General features: G+C 39.8%; 1 protein-coding gene across 1 annotated transcript in view; it reads left to right on the forward strand.

The window, feature by feature from the left end:
• Nucleotides 1–10427: 10427 nt before the first annotated feature.
• The window catches only part of kcnj3a (potassium inwardly rectifying channel subfamily J member 3a), a 34422-nt gene continuing 28815 nt past the window's right edge, over nt 10428–16034 (forward strand). The window contains exons 1-2 of the mRNA XM_034232400.1: nt 10428–11105; nt 12131–12347. Of these exons, the coding sequence (XP_034088291.1) occupies nt 10428–11105; nt 12131–12347 (895 nt within the window). The remainder of the gene's footprint in view (nt 11106–12130; nt 12348–16034) is intronic.

Here is a 16034-nt window from a genome sequence, read left to right on the forward strand (position 1 = left end):
TCAGGTGTTGGGCCTAGATATTGACACCGGAATCTTAATTTACATGGAAACTGTATTGTTTTGCTATCGGCACTTTTGTATTTTGTTGAATTTGATTTATTTAATCTTCTGGTATGTTTTCACACGCAATTGCAACTATAATATTTATTTGGTTACAATGAAAAGCTCACACAGGCACTTAGGGCAGCTCAGGGGTCCTACAGGTGAGACGCAGAAGCGGCAGACGATTCACTCAAGACCGAGCCCACAAAATGAGGCTACGTTGCAGTGTTACTGTATTCACTGAGTAAAAGTGGTTAAAACATGCGAAAATAATGACACAGATGTATAATGAACGTGTAAATGTAACAATGCACATATAAGATTTACATGTGTTTGTTATGTTAGTTTCACCAGCCAAATGATGAGTGTGTCGTGTGAAACTACCACCTACCACATGTACAGTAGATTACTAAATTATCAAGTTGTGTATTACAGCAGTAAGTCGTAGTTCATTGTTTTTTGCGGGTTATTGCAAACGGACATTTTGATATGTTATGTTTTAAAGGGCCCATGTCATGTTTTTCCGGTTATTACCCGTCCCCTTGTGTGTTATGAAGGTTTTTATGCATGTAAATGGTCTGCAGTGTCCAAAACCCTCAAAGTACACCCTGTAGTGGGTAAAACTCTAACACAGACTATGCTGCCCCAAAACGCCTCATTGGAGATTTCTCATTTTCCATTGTTTACTTCCTGGTATACTGTGACGTGTGAATACCCAGAGGCCACACCCTCTGCCAGCATTTCACGAAACAAAGCTTCGCAAACCTTTCAGCGATTCATGCCGGATATGTACAGCGTAGGGCACTGAAGAACGATGCTGTTCCTACTTTGTTTGGACCAGCGGGAGATTCAGGTACACAACCTGTAAGTATTCATTGTTGTTTGTGTATTTATGATGTTTAAAACAAACAAGGTATCTACCACGACTGTTTCAATGAGTAAACGTTTTTCGGGCTGCTAAGTTGGGATCTCGGAGAAATGCTCTCCGCAGACCCATTCTCACAGCGTTATAAACCTTTTTCTTACTCAATATCAAGCCACACTTATTGTTTTTACTTCGGAGTGTTTGTGTGTGCTCAGGATGAGTTTAGCTTGTTCTCGCTGTATTGCCGACCCGGAAGCCTGTCTGCTCCTCGCAGCAGATCGCAGCAACGAGCCTCGCAACGAGCCTCGCAACGAGCCTCGCAACGTCCCGACCAATCAGAGCACACTGGGCTCGCAGGAGCTCCAACAAGCCGTTTAGGCAAGGCCGTAACCATGGAGTCAACATTGGGGGCGACCAAAAATGTGATACAAATTTGAATACTAATTTCCTGCCATTCTAACGGCACATATATAGAAATTCACTATATACACATGGGATACTTTAAAACCTGTTAAACCCCATGCCCCCGCCCGTGGGGACAAAAAACAACAATATTCACGAAACTGTGCCTCATGCATGGGCGTAGGAAGCATCCTCAATGTGGGTGGGACAATTTGACGGGGGGTGTGGGCAGGTGGTGGACCTCACCTCCTCTAGGGGGCATGCTCCCCCGGGAAGATTTTTTTTAAATGTTGAAGTTAAATGCATCAATCTGGTGCACTTTGAGAGCAACATTAAGAGATCTATGGATACATCTCTCAACATCCATATGAAACAGAACTGTAAACAGATTGACTTTTTCTTTATGCATATTTTACAAATCACTCCCCTAGCTACTATTCCTGAAACGTTTTAACATCAGAACTACAAGTTATTTACACAAAGAAGCTAAACCGGAGGGTTCTTTAACATTACCATATGAAATAAAATAATATAGTTTAGGGCTAACTAGAAAAAGATAACAGAACTGATGGAGGGCATGACTAAAACATGGAGGGCATGACTAAAACATGACTGACCTGCTTGGAGCATCAATGCTAACTGAAGCTGGACTCGGACGTGCGACAGCGAAATACACCCCCGGGTACAAAATAAAGGTATGCATAAACAAACAAAGGCGGAACCAATTTACATGTGAAACGAATATATAATTTTGGTGAAGTTCACAATAACAGAAAATAAAGATGTTCAAGTATACAAATAGCCAAAATAAAAAAGTCATAGAATAGCACTTATTTATTTTTTATATCAGTTAGGCTATATATTGGGGGGGGGGGGGGGGGGGGGACATTTTGAGTGTATCTGAATATTGGGGGGGATGTGTGTCCCCCACTGTATATGGTAAATTCGGCCCTGCGTTTAGGACAGAGTGAATACCGGTGAATACACATACTTTACAGAGATGCTGTATGAGAAACCAATGTGAGTTTGGAAAATTGCTCAGTATAAATCTGTTCTAGTAGACCCCAACAATGGAATTATGATCAGTAGAAATGGCCATGACATGGGACCTTTAAAGTTAAGAGTGCAGTGAATGTTTATACAGGCATCAGTCATTAGACCTAGCCTACAGTATGCAGCTTCGTTGCAGTGCTGTACTTGTAATTCTGTAGTTCCAAAACGAAACGAAGTAGATGGAATTTATTTTAAAGGTTTTCACTACTGGAAGTCCCAAGTTAGCAAGTTTTGGAATTGTGAGTAGCCTTTTATTTCCTATTAGGCCTCAATCTGTGTCTCTGATACTATGAGTCAACTGATGCAAAAGGCTATGGAATTTTAAAATGTTGCTTTATGCCACAACAATATTTGTAACTTGTAACTAGGGTAAGCAAATACAGGCTTCTTTTTTGTAAGTGGTTTTGCACTATATTTTATACTCTTTCCATGTGAACGTACTTTATTGTGAAAAGTAGTAACTACTACAGCTATCGCATACATCTAGTTGGGAAAAACCTCTAACTGCTTATGTACAGTTATTTAGTTAATGTCCTTAGCTACTTTTCAATACTGACAGAAACAAGACAGAGCATGGTCAGTGTTCACTGCAGCAGGGCTTATTTAAAGGCTGGGGGATATGACAATATTGTCTCGCAGTCCATTGGCAAAGTGGACCACTGCAGGCACACAGCCATGTTAATGACAAGACTTTGACAGTGATTTGTGTTGACTGATTTGTAGTTGGTAAGTGCCAGTCAGTTAGTATAAACAAAAGCCTATGCGTAACACTTTGAATATGCTCATAAACATAAAATATAATGTACATTGGAATCAATTATTGTTTTTTTCTAAACCTTTAAATGATTGGAAAGCAACAAGTCAAATGTCCGACTGACGGACAACTTCTCACTTCAAAAAAGAAGAAGAAATCTAGACCGCAAAAATAATTAAACAAGCGAGTACCTGTTTTTCCTGGCCAAGGACAGGTTCCTTGAACACAACACGTGTCTTCACGTGGTATATGTCTCGTCTGAAAGGAGTGCTGACAAAGAGCACCGGAACGCCGCTCCAGCCCTTCAAATATTGCAGTGCCCATAAGGAGCCGTACACATGCCGCAGTGTTTGCGTGGCTGTGTCTTTAGTTGTAAGCACAGTGGCGATCTGTTGTTATTAGCATCTGGTTAGCTAGCTATGCTAACGAATTTTTAAAGAGCTTTTCTACAACCAGGTGGAAGAGAGCTCTCTCCTGAGAGGCTCAAATAACCTCAGCTCAGTGAGGTTAAGGCACACCTTGATATGATCATTATAGTTATTAATGAGACTAAATGAAAAACAGGTATAAAATACTATATGACAGTAACAAAAAAGTTGTTAAAAACAACAAGAATATAGTTTAAAAGGGGAATGATTTGTAAAATATCCAAAAAGAAAAATATGCTTACAGTTCTGTTTCATATGGGTGTTGAGAGATGTATCCATATAGATCTCTTAATGTTGCTCTCAAAGTGTACCAGATTGATGCTTTTAACTTCAATATTTAAAAAATAATCTTCCCGGGGGAGCATGCCCCCGGACCCCCCTAGAGGAGGTTAGGTCCCCCCTCACTTAAATCATGTTCACATGGATAGGATACTAAATACATTTGCACACATCTTGTGACCATATCTTTCTGTTTTGGTGGTCATGCCACACTGTGCACATGCATGCATACGTGAGTCATGGTGAGATATCTGGATTGGTTTCTTTTTCTTTGCACAGCATGAAAGAAAGGCCAAATGAATGGGCTGTGATTTTAGTTTTTTTAAGCAGAGGTTGAGTTCAATAATTTGTACGACCCTCGGAGGATGTTGTAAATATTGAAAGGAAAAAGGTTCCCCACCCCTGCTGTAAATAATAATAAAAACCCTTGATTTTTAACTTAACACCTCTGTCTCCTATTGATCTGAGTATATTATAAAGAATAGCCAGTTAATTGAAGCATTATAGCACAGGCCTTTGTCAGATGGTATATTACGCTGTTTTTTTTCTGCTTCGAATAGTTCTCTCTTTTTTCACCATACCTGTGTTTGCATCACTGTAACCAATGAGCACCTGCATGTGTATGAGAATGGCCCTGACACCATTTCAGCCCAGATTTAAACTCCTGACAGGACAAGCTCCAGCTCAATTCTCACACTGAATTTAAAAAAAGCGAGAGAGGGACTGCAATATAAGAGGGAAAGAAAGAGAAACTTTAAAACTGTTCAATTGAATGTGTAAAGACTGATGTTGTTCTATAATCGACTGAAACTGTTAAGTCATGATGTGAAACGGTTAACAAAGAAAAAGGGAAACTCAAGCTGCTGCTACATTTTATTTTATTTATCTAAAATTAAGCACTTTTAAGATGCACATATTTTCAAAAGCTATTTTATTTATTTTCTCTATTTTATTTGTAAATGCAGCCCGAGAGGAACATTACACATATCCACAGTATTTAAGTAATGTTAATTGACAATAAATATTGTTGTTTTTGAATTGTACTTTCTTTATTTGATTGGCAGTCAGTTGTTGATTACATGCAGACGTTGATAAAGCTACAGGTCACTTCAATATATATTACACTAATTCATGAAGCAAGTTAGACATTTTGATGTTCCGGACCTTTGCACGGGGAGATTTTCTCTAACTGGCACTTGTTGAATTTTAGTTGAAGACCCCTGCATTAGACCATCATGACAACAAACTCGTTAGAGTTTCGTGCCTAGACTTCAAATACGATACTATACATTTGCCATGCTATTTCTTCACTGTGACTCCGGTCAACCCGTCTCCTTCAGCTCAACATATGGGGTTCCATCAACTAAGTGAATCCAATAATAGGTAGAGGCAGACTGGGGGGAAGCAAGGGGGATAATCAACCCTGTGGATGTGCCTTTTCTTCTCGCTCGAGACCAGAGGAAAAATCCAGAGCTTAATTGTTGAGGGGACCTGAAGTTCCACAGCGTCTGCTTTGAAAATCAGCTTTAATTAGATATGGTTTGAGGCTAGTATCTCAGTAGGGGTCAAATCTTCTGCCATCCGAGGCATACTCCCAAACAGAGTCATGTACATCACCTGTGCTAAATTTGCAGAGCCGAGAAAGGTCTGATATGCTGGCAATCTCTTGAGTATTTTTGATTGATCTGCAGGCGGAAGAGCCTCAAACAAGCTTTTCCTGTGTGATAATCTCCTTTTAGCAACACAATCAGTGATTAGGAGGAGGGGCCCTGCTGCTTTCAGCAGTAATTGTGTAGTAATCAATCATCAATCTCCAGGAGCTCTCTACAAAACACTCCTGTTTTGGTGCTATTTTTGACCTGAGACAACAAATAAGGTTCCCTCTTAAGCTGTGGAAATACAAAACAGAAGAATACACCAGAACATTACTTCCATTCGATTTTTACACATAATGTGTGTCTGTCATCATTCCTCATCTAACATGACTGCGGCTGTATCATATCAGATGTTAAGGTTAAACGCTGCTACTCCTTTAGTCGCTGAATAACAGCTGTAATGTTTTTTGATTGCCACAAGATGCTGACAATCTCATAATGGTCTTTGGAGCTTCCATATTTTGACCCAATGTTGTTCCTCTTCGAGTCACTGGTTTGGAGTTGCTGCCTTGCACATCCACCACATGGCTTCACATTATATGCCAAGCATGGATGAGAGCCTTAGTTCCTCAGCATCCAGTGGGACTCATGTTAAGACCTCATCTGTGCATGGAGAAAATCATAGTTCATGTCTTTCATGATAAGATTGTTTGTTTAAAATACAAAAAATCAATATTGTATCAGCAAAATAAGATTACAGAGACATTTTCGGAGGATGTGGTACATTTGTGTGGGGAAATAAAAGGGCAAATACATCAAAGCTGAGGCGGTTTTCCCTGCTCTGCCTCTGATTGTAGAGATTATAAATGAAGATGGAAAATTACAGCAGATTGTCTGAAGTGATTGGCTAATCTTTCTCGACGATGACCTCAAGTGCTACCCAAGCTGATTCAGAGAGGAAGACAAATGCATCTAGTGTCCTACATTGGTCTGATTAGATTAATAAATCAATCCCATCCCGGACCGCCTGTTGGGCTATTTTTATAAAATGGGTTACAGAAGATCATCAAAGTATTTCTGATCATTGACTAACGGATGCTTGACATGCGCTGGTGCAAGAAGTGCAAAACACTTAATGGCGATGATGGAAGATGGTGTTTTGTGGTGGAAAAAGCCGTCGAGTTGTAGAAATAAAATGTACTGCTCTTTCAAATGTAGCTGCTAGAAAATAAGAACTAATCTGCATATATGTCAATTTAGTGCACCATGTTACACATCAGCTGCCTCCTGGTGTGTGACAAGAACATGACCGGACCCTAACCTCTTTCTTGTATTCAGCTGTATTCACTGGTTTGGAGTTGCTGCCTTGCACATCCACCACATGGCTTCACATTATATGCCAAGCATGGATGAAAGCCTGTGTGTGGAGCAGACTTACAAACGTGTTTCTGTGGGGATGAGAGTTTTTGATTAATGGTTTGTATAAGGGTTCCTTATGCTGATCTGATGTTGTTGTTTCGTGTATGGTATATTTTAATTTATAAATCATGAAAAAACTAGGCTTGAAAAGAAAAGAAACAAACATTAATTTATTTTGCAACCAGGTCTGTTGCACACATTTAGCTTTTGTATCAAATTACGGCCTTATATTTTGTTTTCCATTACCACGATTGGGTCCAACATGATCACACATTTGAACACATGTTTACTCATTTAAACATCCTCCTCTTCCTGTGGCGAACATCTTCTACTTACACATTTTTAGGGGGGCACACACTGCTTTTAGAAGCAATGGGTATCTTTACCCTTTACTGAAATGTTATATGAGAACAGTAATCAATTACTGAAGAAAGAAATCTTTACGATAACTATTATCTTTCACACGCAATCAACAGATTACTCCATTAAGGTAAAAGCATTGGGTATATATATTTTTTAACATATTTTTCTCTGTGCTCCAATCAGGATTTTGCTAATTGAAGCTAATGGCATTGGTGGATCGTTTGGTCACTCCCAGTCCAATGTAATATCAAGAGGCAAGTAATCCAATTAGCTGAGATTTTGAGTGTTGAAATAGCATGATGTTTGTTTGTTTGAAAGAATAGTTGTTTTTGTTCATTCAAAAATATTTGTTATTAAAAAAAACATTCAGACTGAAGAAAACTAGACATATGCATAAGATAGTGTCTTCACACACTCCACTGTTTTCTTACATTACATTGCATTTAGCTGACGCTTTTACCCAAAGCGACTTACAATAAGTCTTAGAAGTTAATTGCAATTTTCTAATTGCATGTCAGACGATTTGTCAAGAGTTGTGGGGAAAACTTTTGTTTCGATGACTATATCTCTGAAATACAGCAATTAAAAAAATCCGTGCTGGCTGGCTAGAAAGAGGTGGTGGTATATTGCTCCTCCTGCCTAATGTGTCTGAGAGACAGCATGTGAGCCTAGGTAACCAGTCCAAACTAATAGCCTTATTTTTTCTCTGCAAATATGTGAATAGCCTTTTCCTCCTAATGAGGACCAGAATGCATGGAGGGTGACCTGTGTTACTCTTCACTTATTATTAAAAGCACAGAGGCCTGCAGAAGCTAATGTTCACCTGGCAATTATGATGGCCTGCTGATGGGGAAATCTTTCCCTGCCTTCCCCCTCCAGAGGACTGAACCGCAGCGCCTCGCAGACAACACTTGGAGGCACATCAACGTTGCACAGCGCTGACATGTAATCGCTCATTTGGAAACGGTTATGTCAGGACTTGGTGTCATTTTTTAGAAGCTATACCATTTGTACAGTACAGCATACCGGGCTTAGACTGGTTATGGAATACCATGGGATAAACCACAGGGAGCTGCAGGATAATAGGAGAGGTAGATTTTGCCTGGAATAGAGTGACTCAACAGCATATTGATCCCTATGAGCTCAGACAATGGATCCCAAAACGGTTGGGAAAATATCAACAAACTGCGGTAGACATTAACAGTGTATCTTGCAAAAAGTCAGCAGATGCCGCATGACATGACAGCAGAGTATAAATATGTATGAAGTATATTCACATGACATTGTGTATGATGCAAGTAACATGTATGGGTGACTTGATTCAGAAGTAAGGGTGTTTCATGTATTTATTTGTCCCCTGAAGTGTACTCTTTATCCAAAGATAATTATCCAAATGTACCCCAAATCTGCTCTGTTGCTTATACACCTTGTTCAAAACTGACTGCCAAAAATATTTAAATAAAATAGATTTTGAATTTCAAAGCTGCAGTTATTAGTGTCTTGGTGATTGGTTGGTAATTGTGCCTTTATCAGGGAGACATAATGCCTATCCAAATTACATCTCGATGTAATGGAAAGAAAGATCATTGTAAAGGGGTGTGGAGAGACTGAGGGAAAGAGGTGGTATGTTGCTCCTCCTGCCTCCTGTGTCTGAGAGACAGCGTGTGAGCCTGGGTAACTATGGTGTGGGTGTATTCCTCCGTGGCCATGATCTCGGTAATACGACGAGTGAATTCTACAATGTATCCTTGTTGCAGCTCTTTGTCCACCCTGAGATTTCATACAGTTTGAATGTCAGCAGCATTCCTGCAGAACTTGTTACTCTGTTAAGATATTTTTGTATGTGTCATTCCGCAAAGAAGGTGCAGTCACCCATGGGATGAAAGCGGGGTCATCATCAGAGGCTGTTAGCACAGGTGTCAAAGACAGCTGGTAAACAAAGGTGCATTTATAAATGTCCACTACAGATGGAAAGACTTTATTTGAACTGAATTGGAGACAATAAAAGGGGAATAATATAAATATATATGTTAAAAATTATTAAATTAGGATGCATCAAAGCAGTGGCATTGCAACATTGTGATAAAGGTTTAAAATACACTATTTTGCACATCCACCACATGGCTTTATTATTTGTATTATTACCGTTTTTATAATAGTCTTTATTTGGTAATGCAACACATGGTCAGAAGCCTGTTTATTATCTTGTTAAAAGCTAAATGTGGTGTCCAGTGTCATTAGTTGAAAGCAATCATGACATATTGGCTGCAGTTCCACATATTTGATCATCAAAAACTGTCAAATCAGGCGAACCCTTTCCCTCCTCCTCCAAATTGTCTGTCTTTGTACTGTAGTACCACTAGGCAACAGTGAGTGCATGACTGGAAACGTGGAAGTGCGCAGGAGCCGCTCACAAATCGACAGGAAAGAAGGATCTAAGCAGCCAAAGGAGCATCTGGTGGATCTCTACCATTGAACCATGATAATCCAGTCGACATTTAACTAAGAGAAGGGAAAAGGTGACCGAACAGAGCCTGGCAAACAGCGTCGATGCGCGCAGCCAAAAATGACGAAAGTGGGACAGTGATTTTCTTCCTCCATCTCGTCATTTTTTACACTCATATGCTTGGATGCAATTCATCTCCTATGTATACAGATCACAAAGAAAGGACTGGAAACCGAACAATCTCCAACACAGACGAAAGTGCGCACAGAGACGTTTCATCCTGGGAACAGTTTTCAGAGAATCATTACGCAGAGATATTGCTGTTTTATGGGCCGTTTAAGGATTTTGAACTTTCAAGTGAAAACTTACTCTGTGAGTACAGTTTTGATCAGGTCGATATAGCCCCAACCTTCACGGGCGATGAGTAATCCACGACGCAGCAACTGATAAACCTGTAAAACCTGGACTGTGACTGGCGCGTTTGGATACCTTATCCCGTGCGTCGCTGATTTTTTTTGCATATGGCTTATTTTTCGGGGTTCGTAAACTACTCATATATTATTGACATTTCATGGCTGTAGAGTGTAGCAACAGTAGCGTGTGGCGAAAAAGGACGGTGCAAGACTAACCGGGGAGAAAACAGCGCACTTTTATCGCCTTATTTCCAAAGAGGAGACATTGCGCACGGGCATTAACGACTGCAGCAACTCGCCTACAACCCAGACTTTTTTTTAAATATAATTGAATCCTTTGTTGTTTCTTTCGCTGCTGTCATCGTAGTATGTCTGCACTTCGAAAGAAATTTGGGGACGATTATCAGGTAGTGAACACCTCATCTAGCGGGTCTGGATTAAATCAGCCTCCCCCAGAGAAAAAGAGGAAGAGGCAGCGGTTCGTGGACAAGAACGGGCGATGTAACGTCCAGCATGGGAACCTGGGTGGTGAAACCAGTAGATACCTCTCAGACTTATTCACAACACTAGTAGATCTGAAATGGCGCTGGAATCTATTTATTTTCATCTTCACCTACACAGTCGCTTGGCTCTTCATGGCCTTTATGTGGTGGTGCATCGCATACATCCGAGGAGACCTCAATAGAGCCCACAATGACAAGTACACTCCATGTGTGGCCAATGTCTATAACTTTCCCTCAGCCTTTCTCTTCTTCATAGAGACCGAGGCCACGATAGGATATGGCCACAGATACATCACAGACAAATGTCCCGAGGGGATCATTCTCTTTCTTTTCCAGTCGATCCTCGGATCGATCGTCGATGCCTTCTTGATCGGCTGCATGTTTATCAAGATGTCTCAGCCCAAGAAAAGGGCCGAGACGTTGATGTTTAGTCAACATGCTGCCATATCTATGCGAGATGGAAAACTAACTCTCATGTTCAGGGTCGGCAACCTGCGTAACAGCCATATGGTCTCTGCACAGATCCGCTGCAAATTGCTGAAAGTAAGTCATGCTACTTGTAGTTGGCAGGCAGCGAATGTAGTTCTATTCCAATTGTTTGTCATGGCCAAGTCCATGTTTTTTATTTTTAGAAAACTGATGCTTAAAGGCCTACACACTGGCATTTAAACCTGCTCTAACAGGAAGTCATGATGCATTTATCAGACAAAACTTCATAGACCACAATGATACAAAATATAGACCATTAGCTATACTTGACCAAAGCACAGAAGACCACTTATTCATTTTACAATGTGCATATGTTGCATAACTAATTGCAGAATATAATCCATCAAATATGCCAAGAGGTCTTAATGTCCATTTACCAGATCTTGAGAAGAACCTTTTGTTCATACAATTATTTTAAACTGTTTAAAAGTGACAGTGTGTTACAATCTGGGGTAACTGGCTGCTGTGCCTTATTAGAATAATGTAATGTATGGATATCCCTGCTGTCCAACACCTGGTTATTAAAACGTCAATCATAAATCTAAATGTTATTTTTTTGTAATGCTTTACAAAACAAAGATTCACCAATTATCATGCTTTTATATGCAGTAGGGAATTAAATGTAAGCTCTCACAAAGTTCAAGGTAAGTATACAATCGGTTGGCCAAATACTGTAGCCATTTTAGCAAATTATTATTTTATTTTCTCATAAAGATTGTAGTTTACGTCCTAACAGAGCTGCTGAGTATAAGGCTATCTAATCCAGCAGTATCAATAAATAAATTAAACCAGTTGATGTTATGTTTTGTTTCAAATATGACACATTTTAGGTCCCAGTGTTACATCACATAACATGCTGATATATATTCTTGCTGTATAGATGCCTCTTTAGATTTCATTTGAAAAACGTATAGCATTTTTTTCCGTTCTGAAGAGACTGATGATTGGTTCCTCAGATTGCATATACAATGTGAAAAGCTCCACCAAAGGCTCTTGATGTGCTGTAGATAAGTCTGTCTTTCCCCTTCCTTCCCCCACCAAACATCTCTGTCTCTGTCTCTTCTTGTACGCTTCCTTAGTCTCGCCAGACGCCCGAGGGCGAGTTTCTTCCGCTGGATCAGTTGGAGCTGGACGTGGGTTTCAGCACTGGGGCAGACCAGCTCTTCCTCGTCTCACCACTCACGATCTGCCATGTGATAGACACCAAAAGCCCCTTCTACGACCTCTCCCAGAGGTCCATGCAAACAGAGCAGTTTGAAATTGTGGTGATACTAGAAGGAATAGTAGAGACTACAGGTGAGTAACCGCCAAGATGAATTTTAATTACAGGCCTGCTGTTGGAAATGTGAGCTTGTTATCCTGCATGTTGTGGCCGCAGGCTAAATGCACAATTGCTGAAGATATTTTTGAGCTGCTTCAATATCTATTCCTGCAACACATCTCATGAATAATATTGAGCTCTATCATAGGTGTTAATAGCTGACATTCAAAGACTTGATATTGACCCCTTTATTGCATTTTATTGATTTGTGTTTCTGCGACAAGGTTGTAATAGCAGTGTTAGTATAATCCATCAAAGATAATTGTTTGAAATCCATACAGCAAAACACCTTCTGGGTTTTTCAAAAAAGAGAGCCACGTTTTCAGTTAAAAAGGAGCCATTGAACACTTTCAAACTCCAGCAGGGTCAGTTAAAGGTTATGTATATTTTATTTTTCTCATCCGAAACATTTCCCTTCTTACGCCTTTGTGCCAGTACAGCACTTACCTGGTGGCGGGTATTCTCAGAGGGGATACTAATTTGCTTTCTAAGGTCCCTTTGGAATTTGGGAATTCCATTTCCACAGGATGAGTTATGCCTTAGAGTAAAATTCACCGCTCTGGTCATTTTGAATTCAACCGTTTATTTGACACAGCTGATGTAGTGTGAGGAGACCCCCTTCGGTGTCTTAAAGTGAACAGAGGAGCCGTTCTGATAGGCTGGTTCGGAGGAAAACAGCATATGGAGATGTGACAGGGAGGCTGACACTGCAGGCAGCAATTAGCAAAGATATTCAGTTCCTAATAGATCATTTAGTGTAGTTTATTAAAGTCTCTCTGCAGCTGAGAAGTATCTCACATCCTGATTCTTCAGTTTACGACAGGCATCAGTTATGTCACTCGGATACGACTTGACACATTCTTAAGCATGCGCTTAACAGCAGAGAGTATACATTGATGATAATTACAGTATACAGTATCAATACATTCTGGGCATAGTGTTAGATGAGGTATATTCAACAACATTTGGCTGATCACTGTTTGAACATGTTTTAATTCAAATCATTCCCAGTCAGCATGTTTTTATGAGTAATTGTAATCGTGCTACTGTGCTTTGGTTTTTATATGTAAGCATATTCAGAGTTATCATTATATTGTTGGCAGGTATTCATATTATTACTGTCACAGATGAGTCACTGTATCATATGTAAGAGTCAAAATCTCAGTTTGAATTACACTGGTGGGGTTTCATGTTGTGGGATTGTTATACTTACAGTTTTACTTTACAGACATTTCTGCCCGGAGGCTGATGTCGAAACAATCTGTGGTTAAAAATGTATGTACAGTGAAAGTCTAAATCCTCAGACGCTTTCATTTCTGGCCAATGTAACTCTGTTTCCATGGCAACCTCTCCTTGACTATTCAGGATTGCAGCACTGCACCTAAACTTAGGTTGTTCATTCCTATGATATAGGAATCATAACACAAGTTCAGTAATAAAACAGGCCAACATGAGATGCTGAACGTGAAATGAAATTGCTTTCTTGACAACAACGCCTGGTATTAAGGGGGATCTCTTTTGAAATATGAAAAGCACACGGAGGCGTTACTGTACCACGAAGTGTTCGCTAGAACAGGTGTTACAGCAGAGAAAGGAAAATATGAAATATTTATAAGGCTTGGTGTTTACTAGTGAAGAAGCTGCCCACATCTAGATTGTTGTTGTTTATTATATATATGGAAAGTTCAAATACTCTCCTCTTCAGATTAAAAGTCAAGAGTCATGGGCTATTTTTCCTTCCTACTAGATAAAAACAGACAGAATGATGTACATAGTAACTTATTTCTCCTTGAGATGACTCAAATATATTTTGGGCTGTGATTTTTTTTCTTCATGCACAAAAACAGATTAGTGTGTCTCTTGGTACGTAGGACCTAAGGATCGGTATATTCTAGCTGTAACCTCTGACAACCTCTTCATTGTATAAAAAAGGCATGTGCTCTTCCTTATTCCTTTTGAATAGGAGCCCAAGGTGTTTCTGATCACCACCTCGGTATGATGCACCTTCCAAATGAGACATGTAGGAAGTCTGGTAGCAGCATATTTTCTGCTGGAGTAAGGCCAGTTGTGGCTTTGTGGGATTGAGCTCGCTTTCTAACGTGGCTGTGGGGAGATGTTGTGCTGCTGAGGATACATTCGCTTTACATCACAATGCAATTCATGTACTGTACATGCAGCCTGACTGCTAGCCCTGCAAAACAGGATAGCTGCAAGAAAAGAAATCACAAACAAATAGCTTGTAAAAACCCATTTTGGTTGAGTTCACAACAGCAACAGGGATAATGTCAGACACAATAACAATCAATGCAAAAGTAGCAAACCCCATCACTCCCCAACAACTATCTTTATAGAGTTACTTCAGTGTCATTGGCTGACAAGCAAAAGTGCATGTCACGCGTGCAAATCTCAGCTCAATAATACCAAGCTGAGTTACTCCTGCTTTATCTGTGCATTGCAGGCATGGCAGGTGGTGGATTATAAAAGAGGAATTGAACACTGCTAGAATGAATTACAATCGATGACTACAGATTAACTAAGAACAAGTGTTTGTGTTTAGAGCTAATACCAATTGATAATATAAAGTATGTACAAGACATTTTAATCTGTAAAAAAACAAGTGCCAACTAGATTCTACAGTTACACATTTGGTTCTGTTCTTTTTGAGATATTTATGATAAACACATATCCACAAGGTATCTCATTAATAAGAAACTTGTGAGCAATGTAATGCTGGGAAAAATGTTATCAACATAATGCAAAAAAGGAACCTCATTGTCAGCTTTAGCAAAAAAAAGACAATATTTGAAACAAATGCATAATTTAAATTATTCAAAAAGTATGTTGAACAAAACGGTACAGCCTGTGTTAACCACAGACATTATTAGGCGTCTAAATCCATTGACTTTAAGACTAGGGAAGTGCAAATCTGCTCATTTATTTCAGGGTTTTCAGGACTCATTCCTGCAGCACTGTCAGGCCACAATTAGGCTCAGCAGATGCCTTAAATATTGTGCAACGAGCGACAGACTGGGTGAAAGTAACCACAGAACCCCCAGTGGTTGTGCACACATCAAACGTGTCATTTTGATTAATTATTCTGCACATCAACAGGCGTGTCCAAACTTCTCGCTCCGCTCATAACTGCCTCAAAACCATCCGTTCCTGACAGTCTTTCACTCGGTGTCTCTGTCCCAAACACCGGGTTACCGGGGTAACGGCTGCTTGTGTAATTGTTTTATAAACAAGGTTTTTTCTCCTGTGACATTTCAAAATATGTGGAAAATAATTCACAAGCAAACTGGTTTATAATGACATATGAAAAGTGGTCATTTTCACCGTACCACTACACAGCTTAATGATGACCTGTCTTTGATTCTGCCCATTCAAAGCTACAACAAATCTTAAGATTATTAAGAAATGAGGGAAAGTGTCCCATAAACACCATTCATACTGTTCAACCCTGCAAAGGCTTAAAAACCAAGCCAGAGGCAATCTGTTCATCAGTGGAGTGGATTCTTGAGAACCCAAAATAAACTGTAGCTGCCACAAACAGACGTTGAGGTTTCTCTATCCATGAAACCAATCGTGTAGCGCAACTAACATTCATCTCTTCTCAATGTTGGGCTTTTACATAATGCAGTTACACCACAACACTCCTATCT

The sequence above is a fragment of the Gymnodraco acuticeps genome, unplaced genomic scaffold, assembly GCF_902827175.1.
Source record: "Gymnodraco acuticeps unplaced genomic scaffold, fGymAcu1.1, whole genome shotgun sequence".
NCBI classification, from domain to species: domain Eukaryota; kingdom Metazoa; phylum Chordata; class Actinopteri; order Perciformes; family Bathydraconidae; genus Gymnodraco; species Gymnodraco acuticeps.